The following is a 21,996-nucleotide window of genomic DNA, read 5'->3' as shown; positions in this document are numbered from 1 at the left end:
CTTTAACATACTGGTCAGATTAAACCAGTTGAATATCAGTATAAAGGTCATTTATAACAGCACAAAAATATACATGGCCATACAGAAATACAGGATACAGAAATAACAAAAAGAACATAATCCCATCCCATGTCAACTGAACTCTAATGTACAAAACCAGCATATAAGTCAAGTCTCAAGGTAAATGCTCAAACATTTTACAAACCAGAAAAATGTTCCACAGTGAATCAGGCCAACAACTACTTACGCTGAAAGCTAAGTTTCAAATTTAGACCTATCTCAGATTAGTAGAATCAAAACTATCGGGTCCGACAGGGTTCACCTGGGGAGGAAGAATGCAAAGCACCAGTATAGGTTAGGGGCAGACCTGCTGGGAAGTAGCTCTGAGGAGAAGGATCTGGGGGTCGTGGTAGACAGTAAATTATCCATGGCCCAGCAATGTGCCCTTGTCGCCAAAAAGGCCAATGGAATCCTGGGCTGTATAGGGAAGAGTGTGGCCAGTAGGTCGAGAGAGGTCATTCTCCCCCTCTACTCTGCACTGGTGAGGCCACAACTGGAATATTGTGTCCAGTTTTGAGCTCCCCAGTTCAAGAGGGACAGGGAACTGCTGGAGAATGCCCAGCGAAGAGCAACTAAGATGATTAAGGGCTTGGAGCATCTCCCTTATGAGGAGAGGCTGAGAGAGCTGGGACTCTTTAGCCTGGAGAAGAGAAGGCTGAGGGGAGACCTTATGATGGCATACAAGTATCTAAAGGGTGGGTTGAAGGAGGATGGAGCCAGGCTCTTTTCAATGGTTCCCAGCGACAGGACGAGGGGCAATGGGCACAAGTTAGAACATAGGAAATTCCGTTCAAATACACGGAAAAACTTCTTTACGGAGAGGGTGACAGAGCAGTGGCACAGGCTGCCCAGGGAGGTTGTCAAGTCCCCTTCTCTGGTGACTTTCAAGACCCGCCTGGATGCAGTCCTGAGTAATGTGCTCTGGGCAATCCTGCTTTAGCAGGGGAGTTGGACTAGATGTCCTCTAGAGGTCCCTTCCAACTCTGAAACTCCATGATTCCGTGATTCCGTGACTGCAAACAAGAACTGTTTAGTGTTCAAATGGAAAGAAAACTAGCTACTGACTCTATTCATCCTGGTGAAAATGAGTGCAACTTTTACCAGGTTCCAGCTTCAGACCTGCTTGTATCAGGAATAAATAAAGCCCTAGAGATGAAAAGCACAGTTTTGTTCAAGTATGAAAAAATGAAAAAAACCCCAACCCCAAAACAAACCAAACAACAACAAAAAAACCCAATCCAAACAAAAATCCTTATATATTCATCCTCTCTTTAGTCTAACTGACTGAAGGCCAAAGTTTCTCCTGGGACTCAAAGTCAGACTATATCTTTGATGACACTTTCAAATTTTATCTATGCTTGCATTATCCTTAAGATTAAAGTACAGCATTGAAAAAAGGAGCATATTTTATGAATTTTGAGTGAGGACAAGACTAGCCTATGATCCCAAAGAGACAAGGGTCCATTGTTCTGATTTGGTGAGAAACATTACTGTTCTTTAGAAGTATGAAATGTTAAGACATGAACTAACTTTGGTGGCCAGACAAAACTAAATCAGGAAGCAGAGCCTCACATATCAAGCAAGTCTGGAGGTGACCTGTGAGTAGAATGATATCTAAAAGCGTCTGCATTTAATTTAGGACAAGAAAGAACATCATCACATGGGTATCATGCAATGCGGGGATTGCCAGTTCCAGGAGTTCAGAGTCAGACCAGTCCCTCCTGCACCCAGTGGAGTGTGACTATAAAATAATGAGAGTATTAGTATCAAAAATTTTTACTGTTCTGAATTATGTTCCCAATGAACATTTAAGACCACAAACTTGAAACACACATCTGTAACGTCTCCCCTTCTGGCTGTGTAACCAGGTAATCCATACCTCCAGCATCCCTCCATCCACATTTCCTGAGAAAAGCCATGGAGTCAAATGGAATCCTGAACAAGAAATATTGCTGGTTTTGGCTCACAGCCACTTGGTGTTTCAAATTGGGATGGGATAGCAGTATGTAGCCCAGCGATGCCCAACAGCATGCTGATGCCATTGACCCTACAGCACTATGATGAATTAGGACAAGACCAGCAGCAGATGAGATCTCAGCACTGCTTCATTAAAAGAATTTCATTGAAATTACCCTTTTCCTGACTTCATTATGTAAAGGCTGGTATTTTGAGGTAGGTGTTGCTCCTCCTTGAAAACTCTCAGGTGCGGGATGCCAGGTTTTTAATTGCTCTTGCTCAGGATCCCTGTGGAGCAGGGAAAGGACCCTGAGCCTCTGCTCCAGGCTGCTTTGCTGTAGGCCTCCTTCTCAGAGGACATGAACCACTTCCCCGATTTCTCAATGTCTGGCAGAGATGGGGAACTGGATGAAAACCAACTGGCTGATTTTCAGACTAAATACAGATGGAAGTGATGCTGGCTGGCAGTGTAACTATGTTAAAGAATTGGCAAAACCAGTAACTTTTTGTTCGTTTGTTGAAATTAAGAGAATTGGTTGCACCCTCCGCAGACTGGCTACAGCCTCAAGTTCCCACCAAAACTACTCTGTGTGTGTGCCATGGGGGCTGGTGGTGGGAAGCATGTTTTGCCCACCACTACCACCACTCTTCAGAAGTATTCAATCCCAACAATTTCTTTGTTGGACAGGTAATGTCATGTCCATTAGAGTGAATGCTAGCCCTTTTGACATTTCAGATTCATTAGAAAAAAAGAAGAGTTGTAGTCATGCAAAGTATTTAGCAACCCATTGATGGGCAAAAAAGGGCACTGACCCAGATGTAGGATGTGTAGGTTTGAGGCTCTGGTCTCATGATCAAGGTAAGTGTGGCAACTGCCTATTTACTGCTGTAGGCTGGGATTCCCCACTGTTGGAGATGTTTCATTTTTTTGAAGAAACGTTCCTTAGAGCAGGGGCTCAAATTTTGGTTTGTTGTATATACACTGAGTGAGTGCCAAAGTTACTAAGCTGGTTACTCTCTGTAAACCCAACAAAAATTCGATCACTTATTCAATTAGGAGAGTGGGCAACTTACAAAGAAATTTTGCAGAAAGCACCATGTAAAAATGTGAAACGACCTGGCAGACTGGGCAATCAGCTTGGAAACATATTCATATCCTTGGCCAGCAGCACATAAGGACTTGCCTTTTGATCCATTCTGGTTTTTAGTGTTTACTGGCAAAGAAGACAATTTGCTATTTTGGAGAGGTGCATAATTTCTCTTAACAGAAAGTCCATCTTGCAGCTGAGGGAAGTTTCTTAACAAAATTTTGATTGAAACTGGTATGTTCCTAAGAAATCTTTCTGTGGTGGCAAATCAGCTTTTTCTAATAAAAAGCAGCATGTCATAGAGAAGCTCCCAGCCAGACCAAATAAGAGTTTCAGTGACAAGAAATCCCTTTCTTTGGTGATCAAATGATGATATCCAGGATGTTGACCCATACCATTAGCTTACTTGACCTCATGCCACCCATCCAAGTACAGTTTCAAAGACTTCTTTGAAGTTTCAGCTGGTGAAAATCGTGGCTTCCATCCCACAAACCATAATAGTCTATTAAGAATTAGTGAGGTCTACACTCTAGGCCCTAATGAGGCCTTCAATGTTAATAAAGTGAACAGCAAACAATATAGCAACTTTAAATAGTCTCCTTAGCACTTTGGGGTTTTTTTCTTAAGTACAGCTTAAGTGCTGGTTTTGAGCTGCTAAAGCCCTGTGACCAAGATCTACGGAGGTGCTTGTACTACCTCTCTTTGAATGATAGGAACAGTGGGAGACAGCTCAGAGAATAATACACTTTAGAAGATGGAGAGGGGTCATTAAGTCAACCTCCACAGCTAGCCAGACTGGGTAATTCTGTTTTGCTAACTGAAATTAATTACTTTGGATCCACAGAGAGAGTGATGGAAGCAAGAAAATAAGGAAAATGGACACCTTGATCCATAATAGGAATGGCAAAACTCCTTCCATCTGATGGTTCACCAAAATTCTGCACTGACTGCAGAAGACTTGAAATAAGACAATGTTCTCAGCATCAGTTCTGTGACTGAAACTCCCTTCTCCATCTAGTTGGAGCTCACTGACCTTCAAGGAGTGACATAAGGCTTGCCCAATTACTTGGGCTTATTCTGCGGGTAGGTCTTTGGTTTTTGTTTTTGGTTTGTGTTTTTTTTTTTTTTAATTAAGAGGTTGTTCAGGCCTTTAGTTGACTTTAGTACAAAATATGACAGTGTTGCTTAAAAAACCTTTTGTATGCCTAAAGAGCACGAGAAACACTTTCGAAGTTTTTTTTAAAAAGCACTGTGGGGTGCTGGAAAAGCTTTGAAAAAACCACATTTCTGCTAAATTATAATAAAAAATAAACTTCATCTATTCGGTTCTCTCCTTAGGCTGTGCCAAGGCACATTGACATCATGGTAAGTTGAAGTACTGAAGAACAAATGTAAACATTAAGAAATACCTCTAAATTTACTAAGTGTGGCTGGGAACTGAACATGGAAGATGTTTTCAAGAATTCTGAACTAAAGAAAAAATCGAACATCTACTGATGGATCTGCATATGCCACAGAGTTACCAAGAAGGCCTTTTCTTGGAAACTCCAGCATACCGAGCAGCTCCACTAAAGCCTCACAGATGAACCTGTCAAATATTTACATTCCACACAGAAACATCAGCAAAAGGGATGATTCTCAGTTGTTCAACAAATCACGTAACAAGTGATTATTATTTCTGAGCAGGTCTCTTAGCTCACCTGTAGGGTTTACTGGAACCAAGGCAAAATGGAGCTGGTTTACTGATAAAATATTCTAGGAGAAATCCTTTCTGGGAGGGACCTTTCTCAGGAATGCCTGTGTGTACTTTCCAAGTAGGCATGCTTACGCTGACACCATATCACTGGCAGGAGACAGACAAAAGGCTCCGCTTCTGCTGCCATCAAAATTAGCAGTGAATTTGTAAGGGAACAGTACCCAGCCGCCAGAACGCAGAGCATCCTGAGAATTTCTTATTCCAAGCAGCACTGACATTTTACCACTCCTCCAGCCTGAGCACTGTTTGTCAGCAGCTAAAGCAAATGTTTGGAGACAGCACAATTGAGAGTCATGATGGCCATTAATAACAAGGAGGTTGGGCAGAGGAAAGCAAAGAAACTGAATGATGGAAGCTGAAAACATTGCTTAAATATCTGGGTGGAGTGCTGCTGTCCTGTTTAGTCTATTTACATCCGGCAAGTTTCGCTATATCCTGCTCTGGTAAGCCACTCAGAGATGTAAAAACAATTGAAAACACACTTGTTTTAGAATTTTTCCCCTTTTAATGAGATGACGACAGACGTACCTGTCAAAAAGGACAAAATAAAGATATGAATCTCCTTTACAGTGCATTCAATTCTACTTTCGTGTCTTTGTCGGCCTTCAGAAGTATAACAGTTTGCTGAAACTCTCACTAAACAGATAGAAAGGTTGATGCATTCATCCATTTAAATAAAACATGCTGTTACGAGAGCAAAAACTCCATGGATTGGACCAAGTCCTAAAATATGAGTGATTAGATCGCCAAATAGTCCTAGATGAAATAGGTACTGTGTCCTTTTGGTTATGCTTTCTAAGCACAACCACCTGCTGGGGTGGGGTGGGTAAGAAGCATCTTGGGCACAAACCGGAGAGAGGTGGTACCTCCTCGGAGAGAACAACTCCAGAAGTCACGTCAGTGCTAAAGGTGTGGGACTGTCGGGCAAGACCAAGGACACAAGTCCTCCCTGTTCTTTCTCAGGAGCTGCCCACGCACAAAGACACAACGCTGATCACACATACTAGGAGCTGCACAAGGTTGGCGCCTCGTGCGCCGTGCAGCAAGGCCTCCATCGTGCGTCCCTGGTGATCGGCAAGGTGGCCTTTTTTTCCACCTCTGTGGCTTCCTATGCCAGACACATCTCAGTGATCTTTGGCTGCAACCCACACACAAGATCACACGGTGCTGTGTGATCATCAGGATTAACCTTCAGGAGCCTATCCACCCAAAAAAAAAAGACCTTTCAGGTGGCACATACTCCAGGCAAGACCTAACAACATGGCCCCCTCAGCTGTTACTTGTCCTGGTATGTGGGGTCTCCCAGGATGAGATACGTGAAACTTAAAATGTTTGGAGTTAATTATATACTCTTCAAATGGCAACAGTGCTTGTAAACATGATGCTCAAGGGACAGAAATGCTGTCTGCACTAAGGCAGATGCAACTCATCTGTATAAAGTGTTCTGGAAATCAGCTTCCCTGCTTCACCTCCAATGTCCTACGGCCTGGTTTCACCATTTCCTCCTCACAACGGTGTAGCTGGACTAGTTACCAAAAAAAAAAAAAAAGACCCACAAAACCCCCAAAAGAAAGGGAAGGAAGGCATTCCCTATGGGCTTGAGGACTAGGGACCTGCCCGAGTGGGTACATCCATACTCCTGGCCTTTTGTGTCAGCACACTCACATCCACAGCGTGGAGTGTTTGTTTTGGACCAGTTGCCCAGAAATGGAAAATACTCTTTTTATAAAATAAACGGTTAAAATGCTTGTTAAAAAACCACCATGAAATGGACCTGGATAATACTTTCAGTTCGCTGTGACACACGCTGAGGGAGGTTAACTCTGACTTTGGGTGACACGGCGACCACTGTTCAGGAAAGGTGATGTGAGCACGGTGGGCTCATCCTTATGGAGACCAGCAGCACCACTCTTCTTTCCAGAGCCCAGCTCATCACCTGAAAGCTGGGCAATGCTGTACATCGTAACTCCAGAGGCCGGGGAAGAAGCTGGTGCTGCTGCTACCCACAGGGCAACAGCCGCCTTTCACCAACTGTGCCAGGCTAGTGGCCCACACGGCACAATCCAGCACCTTCCTGGTTGCTCAACCCCTCTGCCATCATGGACTAAGAGTCTGCTCAGCAAGTATCCGTGGGGCAGGTGATCTTTAATAACTCAAAAGGGCAGAGAAGAGTACACCAGAAACAACCCTGGAGAGAAACCCTGAGAAGTAGGGCACCATATGCTGCTATCTGGGCTATTTTTGCTAAACGTTTGTTGTTGGCAACAAATAAAAGCCAACACTGCTTTCTTTTCACTCTGCTGATACGGCCTGGTTGGAAACACGACTCCTTCCAATGTCCTGGCCCTCTGCGCCCTCGCTGACCAACCTGACGCCCCTGTCAATACAGAAGTCCTGAAGGAAGGAGAGAAATATAGATTCTTCTGTTTGAGTAGTGCTGGGGTATTTTCCCCTCAGGGGGTGCTCCTATAATATTTTATACATGGAGAGAGCATGTAAGACACCTCTATAAATAATACGGCAGTGGAAGATGGGAGAAAGAGGATAAAAGCAGCAGGGGACATGTTTGAAATGCCTAAAGTTAAAAGAAGCGGGGGGGGAGAGGGGGGGAGGAATTAAAATTAAGAGAATCAGCATAGTGATTTTTAAAAATGCTTGGGTATAGTTAACCAGAAGATATGAGCAATGCGTAAAACCAGGAAGTAGATAAATATATACAAGGATGAGTAAGTACAAAGTGCTGACCGTTGCTGTGGGCAAAAATCAGAAAATCCATTGGAATAAAAACAGAAAGTATATCCCCAAAGTTGTTAACTGAATGGAGTATAAATGCTATCATGCAAGGTAGATGCACAAAAAAAATCCCTGAACAGAAATGTAATAGAAATGTAATAGCAGAAAATAATACTATCTGTAAGTGTTCAACTAGTAGAGTTGTGTAATTATCAGAAACAGAGGTCAGCTGAAATAAAATGAGGCTACAAGGAAATCACAAAAGAGCACAAGGCAATGTAAGAAAAATTTTTTTTTGAAAGACCTTTGGTAACAGAGAATTTAGAGGAATAAAGAGCAATTCCGGGTTAAGCATTTGTATGCATCATCAAAGGAAGCTATCGCTTCTCAAGGCACTGCACCAAAGAGGCATTGGAGGAGTTCTGGAAGTGCAATTGCAAAGATCCACCAGGTTTGGGTGACATAGAAAAATTCAGTCTTTGGTGAATTATCAAATCAATTTTTTATTGCTAAATCTGCTACTAAAATGGAAAACGTGAGAAGAAAAAGACAAAATGTATTTAAACTCTCAAAAGAGCTTCTAAATAGAAACTTTCAAAGGAGACTACTAAAGTCATACCACCCATACAAGGGGAAAGATAAAATCTCTCAGTGCGTCAAAAATTTGTGAGAGACAGAATATTTAAAAAAAAAACAAACCAGTAAGTGGTTACCCGTTTCCGATGCAGAAAAGCACCCCGCAGACCGCTATGAAGACCAATACCTGACATATGCACTGAAAAGCAGGGAAGGTTTTGCACAGAACTATGTTGCTTTGCATTTTTAACTGCATAGAGAACTATGGGGGAAAAAGCCAAGGAAACTAAGCGACGTAATGACTGATTAATTACACTTCAGCCAAATGTAACACGTTGACAGGAGCAATACAAGATAGATTTTTCCCCAAAGGCGGCTATGAAATCATTATACCTCTTCCTTAAAGACTCCTTCTGCATGTGAGCTCAGTCCTACATCAAGTAATTCTCATAACAAATGAAAGATTTGGTACTTGCAATGCAACATGGGAGGCCACCGGATTTATCCAAACAAATGTGTCAGGGGACTTTCAGTTTTAGAATGATTAATGCAAATATTTTCCACGGCCATTTTTAAACCAAGAAAATAATAATCCCATATATGAAGTCACCAAAGAAACAAAAATTAGAAGGAAAACAGTTTCTTCCTGACAAATATGTAAAGTAACTTTGAAATGGGGATGTTCATTTTTTCAACGGAATTTTAAACTTCCATCCTTCTGCCAAACTACATTACAAGCGATAACAACAGAGTAACCAAATCACTCCTCGTTATAAATTTGTGCGTTTGTGTGTCTGTTTGTGAAACTGAGGTGTTAATACTGAGTTTTATTACTACTTTTCCAGAACTTCTTTTTCCAGGAGGGAACGCAAAATTAGACGCACAATTATCTCCATGCAGAAAACTGCAATTTCAGAGACACTTTTCAGGTCTCAACATCTCGACTTAGTTCAAATGGCTGCAAATTACAGGTCAAGTCCAGTGGATTAGGACCCAGCCCATAAAGCTGATTAGTGCTCAAACAAAAGAGTGCAACCATAGCTGTAAATCCATGTCACATGGAGTCTATTAAAACCCAACTGCTCAGTAGCACCGAAGCATTTATATATTTTAAACAACAGCTATTTTCCTAAGGTTAAAAAAAGAAAAGCAAACCAACTGACTTGCTTGGGCAGGGCTGGGTTTGTGTGCTTTGCAAATTGAAAGGAGAGTGCAAATGCAGGTAAACAACTGGATCATGTTATCCAGACCGCACTCTGCACCGGATGGTGAAAATGGGGAGAAAGAGCAATGAAGAAAAGATGCAGTCCTTTGCCTCCTCCTTTTCTCCCAGGAAGCAAGCTTTCAGTTGAAGAGGTCTGGGTTATACTAATGACAAATAGAAAAAATAAGACATATTTTTCAACTTGGAAACAAATACCTAGGCAGTACATCACATCAGTAACATTCTCCTATTCCAGAAAGTATACATTTAAGACTAAAGAAATCTCATATGCAAAACTATAACCCAATCAGTAAATATGTACCCATTTTATTTTACCTTTGTCTCTGTTCTTCTCCTTCCCTAATGAATCCAGTTTCTTTCTTAATGATTTCTTCCTCTTTTGTCCATCTGTAAGAGGAAAAAAGAACAACAACAACAAAAAAAGGAAGTTAAGTGAAGAGAAAGAATGCTGAACAAACCGCTGCACAAGTTGTAGGAACACGGAGTGAGATAAACATGGCACTTGGAGTCAGGAAGGGTGTGGGGTACATTTCACAAAGGCTAGGGAATGTCATCGTCCTTCAGCCTGAAGGAGTGCTGTTTTGTTAACCCAAATGCCAAGGTCGTACCGGGGAACCAAAATGTATCCCACTGCATGCCGCTGGGCACATCTACACATGCCTGGTGGTCACACAGCCCATCTGGCAGAATGCAAAGCTAATTCTGAAGACTTAACAATGGAAGTTTGTTGCTGGATGCTCATGATAGCAAGGTACCGTAAATCGAAAAGGTACTGGTTAGCCCTCATCCATGGTCACAAGACTGCGATTCAGGTGTGGAGCTGAAGGTCGTATTTGGAGAGGGATTACTAACCTCCAGAATAAATTCTGCATACCAGTCATACCAGTTGGGTGATAGCTGACCACCTTCACATGACCCATCTGATGTGAACTCACACTGGGAGCTTGTAGTTTGGTACAGCATGTCCAGATTGGTTCAGATGGATTAAGAGTCTCAGAGAAATGATTGTTCTGACACCCTATATATCATCCAAGTTTTCACTAAGGTATTAAGGACCGTAGATTTTAAGCAACAGAGTAGGCAGGTTCATTCTTGAAACAATTATGTCAAAAGTTTGGCTATCGTTATTTCCTTCAGCAGCATCTTTTATAATGAAAAGTCAACAAAAATGCATTTTATTTATTAGGCCTCAACAAACACCAGGGATTAAGACATAGGCCTGCTTTAACCTGTACCTTTTGAATTTTTTGAGTTCCAAAGCAATATAAAGGGTCTAACGTAGGGACTAATGCTAACATTAACACAAGCACCACTCTGGCTAAAGGTTAATGAACACATACCTTTGCCTTATTGCTTTTGTAATATGGCAAAACCTCAAAAATGAACACGTCGTATCTGTGTTTCTCTTTTATGGTAAGAAGGTCACCAAATAATCTGCCTGAACATGTTTTTCTATTTATGTAAGACAGTGTCTTAAGTGGTCTTTTACAGTACGGAACATACCACAAAGGAGTGAAGCGGATCTTTGTTGATTGGGGGTCGTGAGAGAACACAAGCTGTTTCCCCAGAGTCTTCTCTCAACTCCTATTGAAAGCCATGCCCAGAACATTAGTCAACAGACAGCTGGACAAATTCTGACTTTTCCATACTCGGTTAATATCCTTTTAGTTTAAAATTAACATTTCTTTTTACCTTATGTAACTATGGTTTGATCGACTCCACTTACATACTTGCACTCTGCATTTATTTAGAGCATATTTTCTCCCAGCACTCACTTAACTATGACACTCAATTCCTGCCTCTTGAGGTAGATTGTCATTTGCTGGTTATGTTAATTTCCCTTTTTCTGCACTTGCTCCGGTGAGAATTCATCTCTCTGAAATAAAGCTGACTAGAATGGATAAGGTATTCCGGATGAAAGTTCAGCAATATAATGGTGGTAATTCATTGCCTGATACGGTCTATGATTAGATTTTCCTTTTTTGTAGCCACATGACAGGTTCATAACTCAAAGTCATACTTTGATTGATTAATATGCCCAGTCTTTTCACACCTTCTGACATTTCCAGTTGATAAGATTGAGTTTATTACAGAAATTCTTCTTTCACCTCTTGGCAATATGAATAGTGAGTAGCCTGCTTACGTACACCTGACAGTACCATTTGTTTTTATAGGGTTCCCTACTACCATTCTGTTCTGGCTTTACATATATAAAATAATTTTCAAATTATTTTTCATGTTATAAATTCAAATTACTGCTTCACAGTAGCCTTTTGATAAATGACTTACATTTCTTTGGAATCTTAGAGCCTTATTCTCCAAAGACTTATTTATTGATATTCTGACATTCCACTGAAGTCTACTGGGACGTAAAAATGAGAACAAAAGTCTAAACTGGATGTAAAATACAGTGTTTTGCTATTATACCCACACAATGGCAACTTCTGGAGTCTTTTAGTGCCGCATAGTCAAATACAACAAAAAGAGAGGAAAAACGAATGCTATTCAACATTGAACACCGGAACAAATGGCACCTATATCCACACGGAAAACAGGGTAATGACTTCTAGCGCCAAACTATTAATGCCTTCTCATGAACCTTGTTCTTAATGGGTGATTCTTTCAACTCCAACAGCAAAGTAGTTCTTCAGTAAATGACAGGCTGAGACAACATTTGTGCATTTGTCTCTGCAAACCTTAAATTTTGGATACAAGTGACGCTCAGGCCCAGAGGAATCTAAGAAGCAGGAAGCAGTTCTGGAGATGGACAAACCAGAAAGTACAGACAAAAGTCCACTCTACGTACTGCTGAGCGAAGAAAGAGACTGCAGAGCAACGAAAGAATCACAGAATCACAGAATTTTCAGAGTTGGAAGGGACCTCTAGAGGACATCTAGTCCAACTCCCCTGCCAAAGCAGGATTGCCCAGAGCACATTACTCAGGACTGCATCCAGGCGGGTCTTGAAAATCTCCAGAGAAGGGGACTCCACAACCTCCCTGGGCAGCCTGTGCCAGTGCTCTGTCACCTGAACCGTAAAGAAGTTTTTCTGTGTATTTGAACGGAATTTCCTATGTTCTAACTTGTGCCCATTGGCCCTCGTCCTGTCACTGGGAACCATTGAAAAGAGCCTGGCTCCATCCTCCTTCAACCCACCCTTTAGATACTTGTACGCCATAATAAGGTCTCCCCTCAGCCTTCTCTTCTCCAGGCTAAAGAGTCCCAGCTCTCTCAGCCTTTCCTCATAAGGCAGATGCTCCAATCCCTTAATCATCTTAGTTGCCCTTCGCTGGACTCGCTCCAGCAGTTCCCTGTCCCTCTTGGACTGGGGAGCCCAAAACTGGACACAGTATTCCAGTTGTGGCCTCACCAGTGCAGAGTAGAGGGGGAGAATGACCTCCCTCGACCTACTGGCCACAGTAGGACACAGAGAGACACCTTGGGGAAACAGGTGCAGTTCCACTGAAGGCAGTGGAGCTACAACAATTTACATTTACAGTTTACCCCATGGCAAGAAAAGAAGAGTTGCATATGAAAATAAGACTGAGCGGAATCTCAGTGAAAAACTAAAGCTTGGGGGATCTGCCAAGAGCTCTGAGGTCAGTTCCAGTTCTCCTCCTTTCCAGCAAAAGGCGTGGTTAATTACAATCTCTATTCTATAAAAATAAATATGTTTTGAAATGATTGGTGATTCAGGTTACCATCAGGCATGAACACTGCTAAAATATTCATAACGTGCTAAAAGACTTATGCAACTCTAGCAGTATTACATCTTAAATGAACCCAATTCGTAATAATAATGCATAGTATTCATCTGCAGTGTGTTTTGAGAATATAATTAATACCCAAAGCATTCTTGGGAAACAGGCAAAGCATTACTACCTGTGCGTAATACCTACTGTGCTGTGCGTTTTAAAATTATATAGCAAATATCTATGCAAAATTGTATCATATCAGCGCAAAGTGCTATTAAATATGGACTACTATTTTAATTTGCAGTTTGGAAATGTTTAAACCACAAAGTGATAAATGCCGTTGGGCTTTTACCCAGCCTGTTGTGTATGTAATTATCACTTAATGTCTTCTTTCTATAGATCAGCCATGTACTGCTTCTCCAACAGATTCCACTCAAGAGTATCAGTGAGACAAAGACAACTGTCAAAGTGTAGGAAGCTGCATTTTTTTCTTTGTTAACCCATTTTGTTTCTTTCTGCAGAGCACCCACCCAGGCAGCTGTGCAGATCAGTTTTTTCAGAAGTGAACTTGGTTCGTTCAATGCTTACTAATTTATATGTTCGCTGCATTTTTCACTGCAATGCATATACCACTCTGGGCATCTATATATTAAGACTAGCCTGATGAATATTTAAAAGACCGAGAGTCTAGAATCAAACTCTTCAGTGCATACTAAATTGCTACACGACCCATTTTTCCAAAGTGGCGAGCACTTCCAGGTTCAGTTAATGCCAAAAAGACTTTTCTATTTGAAAAATTAAGTCATCTTTTTAGGATTCTGCCAGTGAACCACAGCCTATGGAATACAAGAGTACTTGCACTGATAGCAATTTTGGACAAGAATTGAGTTTAACTTCTGTGATTATTATTTTTGTAATTTTGGACTGAGGTTGAAATTCACCTGAAGTGTCATCACTGACACCATTTATAGCCCATTTCGAGGCCTAAATTTCCCTCTAAGTGAGACCACGGTTCTACAGACTAGGTAATAAAAAGCCATTTTCACACTGAGGATATATAAATTTCAGCTCTAAAAGTTAAAAAAGGGAAAGAAAGAGAACTTTGTATTTCTTAATGACAGATTGGTCTGTTGCTTTGCACAAGATGACCTACCAACACTACATGTGACTCAGAGAGAGAGTGAAGGCTGAATCCTGTTGCTATTATTTACTTCCAGTACCCCTTCACTCATTTAGAGTAGAGAAATCAACAATTCTGTTTGGTAGGTTCCTCAGCATAAACAAAAGCATCACAAATTAGGTATGAGGAATTTGTTCAAGATGATACAGTTAGTGGCACACCTGGAGTTAACATTCAGGAACTCTTTGCCACCAGTTTCATATTATAGTCACTATACTGTGAAGCCCTAATCCAATATGTTTTTCATAATTAATACAATAAGCGGTAAAAAGGAAAACAGCACCGGAGCTTTCTACATCATTTTTATGACACTGTTATAGTATTAGGCTTCAGATCATGGAAAGTACCCTGTCAATAAGCTTGAAGTAAACCTGTAACAAAAGTATGACTCTTCAGCACTTTCTTTCCTTATACAAGGGCTTGTGGGATTATCTGTAAGAACGGATGTTCCTTTTATGTTACTTACATGCAAGTTTTTGTTAATCGAAAACATAATTCATAAATTCCTACACAGACTTCAAACTAATTTAACTCAGTGGGGTTTTGACAAAAGAGATCTTCTGTTGCTTACGAGGTTACTGAGTAAAGAGAATGTATTCCTCCCCATGTATTGGCAACTTCTTAGGCTTACAAGAATTGTGTTTCTTGTCCATTTAGGGAAGAAAATTTGTCATGTTCTACAAGTAAGGGCTATTTTCACACAGTATAAAGAGGGGAGTTATGTGAGAGATGAGTATCGTACCCATAGCTCATTTATGAAAACAGAAATGGATTAAAAAGTTGATATTGTAAGATTTCTAAAATACTTCTTCACAGTAGTTATATTCATGGCCATTTTCCCTTAATAGGCGTTAGTAATTGGATCTAATTGCATTTAAAGAAAAAAAAAAGAGAATGTTTTCTAAAAGCATAAACCATTCTGCCTTGAAAAATACTACCAATGTCACCACAAAGCACCAAGTTTGACCTCTCTTGAGGACTTGTTTCCCTTCTCTCATCTTGAGGACTTGTTTCCCTTCTCTCATCAGGACATTTCCCACGTGCCAGCCTCCCGCACTCAGCCCACGAGCTGAATGTCAAGCTGCAGTCTCTCTTGCCTGCGCAGCACTGCAAGTAACAGACACTCTGCCATGAGAAAACACTGCTAAATTCTGTTGACAGAGCACAATAAGGACGAGACTGCGCCTCACTCATTGACAGTCGCACTGTGTTTGTGGTTGAAGTCGCTTCTTTGGGTCACTATACAAAGCAAATTTGCTTCTGAATGCGCACTTGGAGCTGCTCTACTGAAGAAGAGGGTGCTGGTTTTACTTAGCCATTTCTGTCACTATGAATGTCCATCTTGAAATATTCCTTTAGATTAATTTGTTGTTGAAATGCCCTGTCCCCACGCAGTAACTTCCAAAGCACTGCCAGCTGCAGCACAAATGGAAGGTAAAGAATTTCAACCAGAGAATCGGGAGCTACAGATTTTGGCGCATAAAGCAATATGAAAACGGAAGGGCTGAGGCTACAGGTATTTCCCATCACTCTCCTTTTCGCCTGTCCTCAGCACTACACACACAAGGGGATCTCCATCAGAAATGCAGATTTTTATACTCCTTCCTCCTTCAGGAGCCTTACACTATCTCCCTGTTTCTCACACTGCTTCTCCTTATGGCCTACATTGCTCTCTTTATTTCACTTTGACTTAAATCAGCACTCCTTTCTGCTTGTGAGCCTGCAGCTGATGGAAGAAAAGCCCCATTCCTTCAAGAGCATCCCTCAGCTGTAGCCGTGACCTTCCAGGTGGCAGTCACTTCACACGTGCTCACCTCAGCCCACGCAGCCAGGACCGGGCTGCCCGCCACACGCACCACAAATGTGCCCGGAGGCAGCATCCCTCTTAAGTGCCGCTTTCTCTGATGCGGCAAACATGCTTCAGCATTTCCCTCTCCAGAAAGTTCCCACTGAATGCGTTTATGGCAGAAGAAACAGTGTGGAACGGGAAGAGCTGAAGTCAAAGCTCGTTCTTCAGGAGAAGGGCTGCAGCTCCCCGTGGGCTGTGCACAGGGGGGGGCAGAGCCAGAGTGTTGCCACCCTCTGGGCAGGAACCTGACCCAAACCCTTCTCAGGGCAACGGTGAGAAACTGGGTGAGGCGTGGGAAAAGCCGACCGTGCAGGAAACGATGTTCTCAGCAATCCACAGTATATACAACACCACCACTTGAGAACACCCACAACCGTCAGACAAACGTGTGCTTTTCATGCTCTTCTTCCTTATCCCATCAGACTCTTTGGTAGCCCACGGTTAGTGCATCTCCTTCAGATACAGGCTTCAATCCCTTTGGACTAAGGCATTACTGATGGTTAAAATGAAACACGGAGGAATTACAAAGTCCAAAAATGCACCATTTCTATTGAACCTTATTCTCAAGGTCTTTTTATATCGGAAAGACTCATGTCCTAACTTGCTGAACAAAAAATGTTGTGTTGGAAAACAGCAGGCTACAGATATAGACTGTAACTGTAGTGACATAGGTATGAACCTTCTTCACAAAAAAAAAAAGCTTACTTTGGGCAATGCTCTAATTCAGATAGCAAACACTACTCAATTCCTGTGGACAGAGGAATCATAAGAAAATACGACATTTCAGCTCCACTTGCCTACACCTTCCCTAGTGTACATAAGGTTTTAAATCGTCTTCAAGTATATATGTTGGAAGAAAATAACTACTGTGATTTTTTTAAATTTGTTCTTCCGTGATTCCAGCTGCCAGCTGGGATTAAACCATGACAGTCCTTTTTGGTGCCCAGCTTGGGGCCTGAAGGGTTTAAGATAATGACAGGTTTGATTGGAACGTGCTAGATCGAACTTATAGCTGTTACTGATGTTTAGCTATTAACTTTCAGGCTCCTGTGCTTACCATGGGGCTTGCTTGCCTTACTGTATATTAGAATCTAGTGCTCATTAGTGGCTGCTTTTTGCTTTTGCTGCTTGCTGTACTGCTTATCATCTTATTCTGTTGTGCCTGGGAACATTTTGATAACAGCAACGGTGATGCGCCTGGGCTGGCAGGGCATCACTGCTGTACTGGACAGGCTGGAACTCCAGTGTGAACTCCAGTAGAAGGGACTGTGACCCGTGGATGAGTCTACACAGGATCGGGACACCCCAAAGCATGCTTGAAAACATCAAACCCCAAACGAATAACAAACAGGAGCCTCGATGCTGTAGTTTGAGATAGGAAAAATACAAATAACAGCTCTAAAATTGCCTTCAGTCCACTGGGGGCAGGGGAAGATTGACTGTCTCCTGGCATCAGTTACCTAAATAAAAGTCATTTCATAATGTGGAGGGGGAGAGTAGTTCAATGCGATTCCTAGTCAAAGTGAATCTCGATTTGATAAGAAGGAGAAGAATTACCTTTAATCACCACAGTACAGTGTGGGCTGGGGGCAAGACCAGACATTAAATTGCCGGCATTTAGGTGGCATTGAACTTTTTGTGTATTGATAAGCTGGCTTGCATGCCTGTAGCGGCAGGAGAAGCAGCAACCAGGTTTCTTTACATCTGCCTTAGAGCTTTCCCCCAGGTTGTTCTCAGTGTGAGCGTGGGTTGAGCTCTTTAAACGAAGAGCAAATTCCACCAACTCTCTGGAATTCAGGGGACCCCGCGGGAGGTCCCAGAGGTGGTTCAAGGCATCCAGGTCCTCACTGTCTTTCTGACCATTGCTTTATTGTTATGAACCCTTCATACAAGTCTTTCCTTGGACTGACACCTTAAAGAAGGAGCTATGCAAGAAAACAGCCTTCATAACTTGCTCCCTCCAGGACTAATGCACAATACTCCTGCTCAAAGCCTTGATGAAGAAACGAAATGAGACAGGAGCCTTTAGTGCAAGGAAGTGAAATCAAGGTGCAGAAGGTCTCTCACTGGACAGGTTGGTTGCCTCAATCATTGAGATGCTATCCCTTTGAAAAATGACCAACGGATCTTCTTTCTAAAAATGTTTCATTGTAATAAGTATCTGTCCTCTGTCTCATCAACCATCTAGCTTACACACTTTTTTTATTAATAAAAAGGAACAGGTGTTGAAAAGGCAAACCACACAGATAAAAGGCAGAGCTCTGCAGAGAACACTTGGGTTGACTTCCTGCACAGAAATAGAGCCGCATAGACATTTGTCTAATCTATTCTTAAAAAGCCTTCAGCAGGAGATTAGGTCTCCATTAAATCTCGAGGTAGCCTTTTCAGTGTAAAAGCCTAATAGAAGGACACATACAGTACTGCAGCTCTGATAAAATAAATCTATCTGTAGTCATCTTTCTTAACCAGTATTTAGAGAGACATAACTTAGACTTGTGGCAGCAACCACAGTAACTCCACTGAGACCATGCCTTTGAAGAAACTTTAGAAACTAACTCTTCTACCTAAGGCAACAAGAAATCCTCATCAGAAATACTTCCCTAATGCACTTTTGAGAGGAGCAATACACATAAGAGAACTGAAATAAATCTAATTTTCACCTGAAATTTTTAAAAGATGTATACCAGAACGCACATGTTGCAGCAAAGCTTTGCCAAAGGCAAACAAAATGCAGAAATTAGTAGGCTGCAATGTCAGTACTCTTAATAAAGGTTCAAAAGCTTCTCCCGTGGGATGTATTTATTGGTGTTTATTCTTTGACTCTGAATTGTAATAAAACATAAAATCTTAAATCACTGTAGAATCACCACACCCTTAACATGGATTATTTGCAAAGAATAGGACAGCCTAGCTGAGTGTTCAAGAACAAAAGGCCGGTATTACATCAAGTCCTAAAGACAGATTTGGCAGAACACAATCAAGAATAGCTCTGTTACACTAGTGTTCTCACAAAGATTTAGAAAACAAACAAAAAGACTCAAATACACCTAATTTTGCAAAATGGTTTAGAGTCTCCGTATGTGTATTTTGCTTCCTAACAGTGGTTCAGGCGATTGTCTGAATTTTTCAATACAGCCAATGGTCATGAGTAACATTTTAAAATGGAAGCTGAGATTGCCATGTGGCACACTAATACAGACAAAATACAGAACCTATTTATACGTACTTATAGTCAATAGCTATTTCAAATGTACTATTAAGGAAAGTACATTAGAGAGGATTTTTTTTGTGTCTCAGAAGTAATTTCTAAGCTCAACGGAACCTTGCATCAAACATATGCATGCAGCAGTCTCTGGATCTGGATTTATAAGAGTAGTACTCTAAACCCACAACAGTCAGCATCTAAATAAGCAACTGCCCTAATAATGAAGACCTGTAGTCATGACTCCATCACCAGTAACTATGTCTCATGACATTTCTATATGGAAATGTTTATCTTTGGAGGTTCAGCAAGATCTCTTCCCTTCATTGTGATACCCACTGAAAGACTCCTGCCCTTCAGCACTCCATGCCCAATGAGTTCCATCAACATCCGTCCCTGTCCCCATTCCCTTCCTCCGCCTTCCCAAAATACACCTACAGCAACAGATAAGATTCTCAGAAGTTGCAAAAATCTTTCCTTAATGGTGTTGTATTCTACAGTAATGTTTCCATGTTCACATTAACAGTGCCACTGATTTCACCAAGAAGACATGTAAAACCTCCTATGTGATAAAAGAAAATCTTGGAAATCAATTTGCTGAGCATTACATAGAGTCTTTTGTAAAAAAAAATGTCTCACAGCAGAATTTAAAAAGGGAACAGACCACTAAAAACTTTCTGAGTTTTGAAAATAATGCATTATTTCCTCTGTTCTACCATTAGAAAAATTATGATCTTGCAAGCTTCATGTATTTCCATTTTGTTCTTGTCTCAATGGTGGCAAAAAGTCAAATTTGAAAAAAATTCACAATAAGACATTTCTGCAAATTTCCATATTGGGAGGAAAAAAGCTTAAAAAATAATTTTCTGGCTTGCTTATCTCCCTGCCTGAAAAAGCTCCTGTCCCCTTCACTTTGACAAACTCTTGTGCAGCAGAGTGCAAGGCTGCATGCTCTAACAACCTCTACCCTGCAGCAGCTGAGACTTCTCCTAGCTTAAAACATTGAGTCTATTTTATTTTCTTTTTTCCAGACTAAGAGACATTGTTTTGATTTTCCCAGGAGGAAAAAAAAAAGTCAGAAAAATCCACGTTTCCACAGAAAAACTGAATTGGGGGGAGGGGAGGGGGGGGGGGGGGGGAGCTTCCATCTAAAAATCTGCAAGTTACAGTTTTCATCTTTAAGTCTAATATAGAGAGCCTGATATAGTAGATCCAGGATTTACTAACGTAGTGTAAAGAAGCAGAATTTAGCTTACACTCTTGCTCATATTTAATATAATCTTCATGAACACTGCTCTATTGAAAGAAAATCCATGGACTCACAGGATCATGTTAGAGACAGTATTTATATGAGAAGAATTGGCAGAGGTTGGCATTAAGAGGGGTGGTAAGAAGCCTCTTCACTTTAAAGATATACTGATGCCAACTCAAAAGCATCCCGTCTGTAATCCCATAGCTCCACAAAGTATAGACTACAGTTTACTTAGATGCTCTCCACTGTTACAAGAGCCTGTAAAGGATATAACATGGTCAGTGATTAAAAACAATGGGCAGCTTGGAGGCCTCACAAAAATGCAAGTCCAGATAAAAATCATAGTCACTCTCAGTGTTAAGGAAAATGGATAATGAAATACAATGACGAGTAATGTAAGCAAAAACAGATCCAAAGAACTAGCCCCTGCCAAAATAAACAAGAAGTGGAAAACGCATAACTCTGAATTCTCATTTTTATTCAGAGCTTAACTGGAATGTATTGGGATCAAACTGCACCAACGTGCAATAAAAATTCAGAAAGCTCAACTATGTGTGTTTTCTTCCATTTCAGAAATGGGGTTGTCTCAGTGCTCAGTCTGTAATCACACACTTACCCAGCCCTGCTCCTTCAAATTTTGCAAGTCGTACAGGAGACTAAAGCTCACTCCATGTGAGCAGATGCTCAGTGTCACACACCTGGTGGAACTGGCTACAAAACTCACATACAAAAATGTACAATAGCACATGTTCAAGCAGCATAAGCAATATCTTCCCTTAAACGACTGGGACTGCATTTAGGTCTCTAAACCCAACATTAGATTGCATTCATTATAACTAATAGATCTGGCAGTAAAATTAAGGATTGCCTTCTCTCTTCCCAAATGTCCCAGTAAGTCTAAAAAAAATCAATTCCATCAGAAAGTGGAACACTTGCTGTAATTACTGAAACTACTGTGTATGACCTAGTTCCTGTTGATGATAAGAAATTGTGTGAATATACATTCTCGCCAAGGGTGGCATCAAAAAGTAAACAGTCTTCTTAGTAAAGGCAATTAATCTCTTTTATTACACTTGGTACACTTGCTAAAATACCTGGGTAGCATGTTTATTGTCAGTCCTGGAAAGCGAGGACAAATTCTGCGGCTCACCTTTGGATTTTCCCTCCAAATTATATGAGAAACATTAAAATAAACCCACAGGTACGAAGTAAACGTATGCAACACTGGTACCAAAGCGTAAATAATACTTTGGTATGTGGTGCATGTTAAAACCAAAAAACTACATCAACGTAACGTTAAGGTTGTGACCCAAGCCAACAAAAGCAAGATAATTCCTCAGAGACGGGCGTTCCGGCCTTAGCCCAACCAGATTGCATGTACTGCATGTACTAACCCAGACTGCATGTACTGCGATCTGTTGCACC

General features: G+C 41.2%; 1 protein-coding gene across 1 annotated transcript in view; it reads right to left on the bottom strand.

The window, feature by feature from the left end:
- ARHGAP6 (Rho GTPase activating protein 6) overlaps window positions 1-21,996 on the bottom strand; it is a gene marked incomplete at its 5' end in the record, with an annotated part of 348,127 nt that overhangs the window by 34,225 nt on the left and 291,906 nt on the right. The window contains one exon of the mRNA XM_082498508.1: window positions 9,710-9,781. Within this exon, the coding sequence (XP_082354634.1) occupies window positions 9,710-9,781 (72 nt within the window). The remainder of the gene's footprint in view (window positions 1-9,709; window positions 9,782-21,996) is intronic.

This window comes from Vanellus vanellus (genome assembly GCF_965231255.1).
Source record: "Vanellus vanellus genome assembly, chromosome: 1".
NCBI lineage: Eukaryota > Metazoa > Chordata > Aves > Charadriiformes > Charadriidae > Vanellus > Vanellus vanellus.
This window is presented reverse-complemented; position numbering and strand designations above follow the sequence as displayed.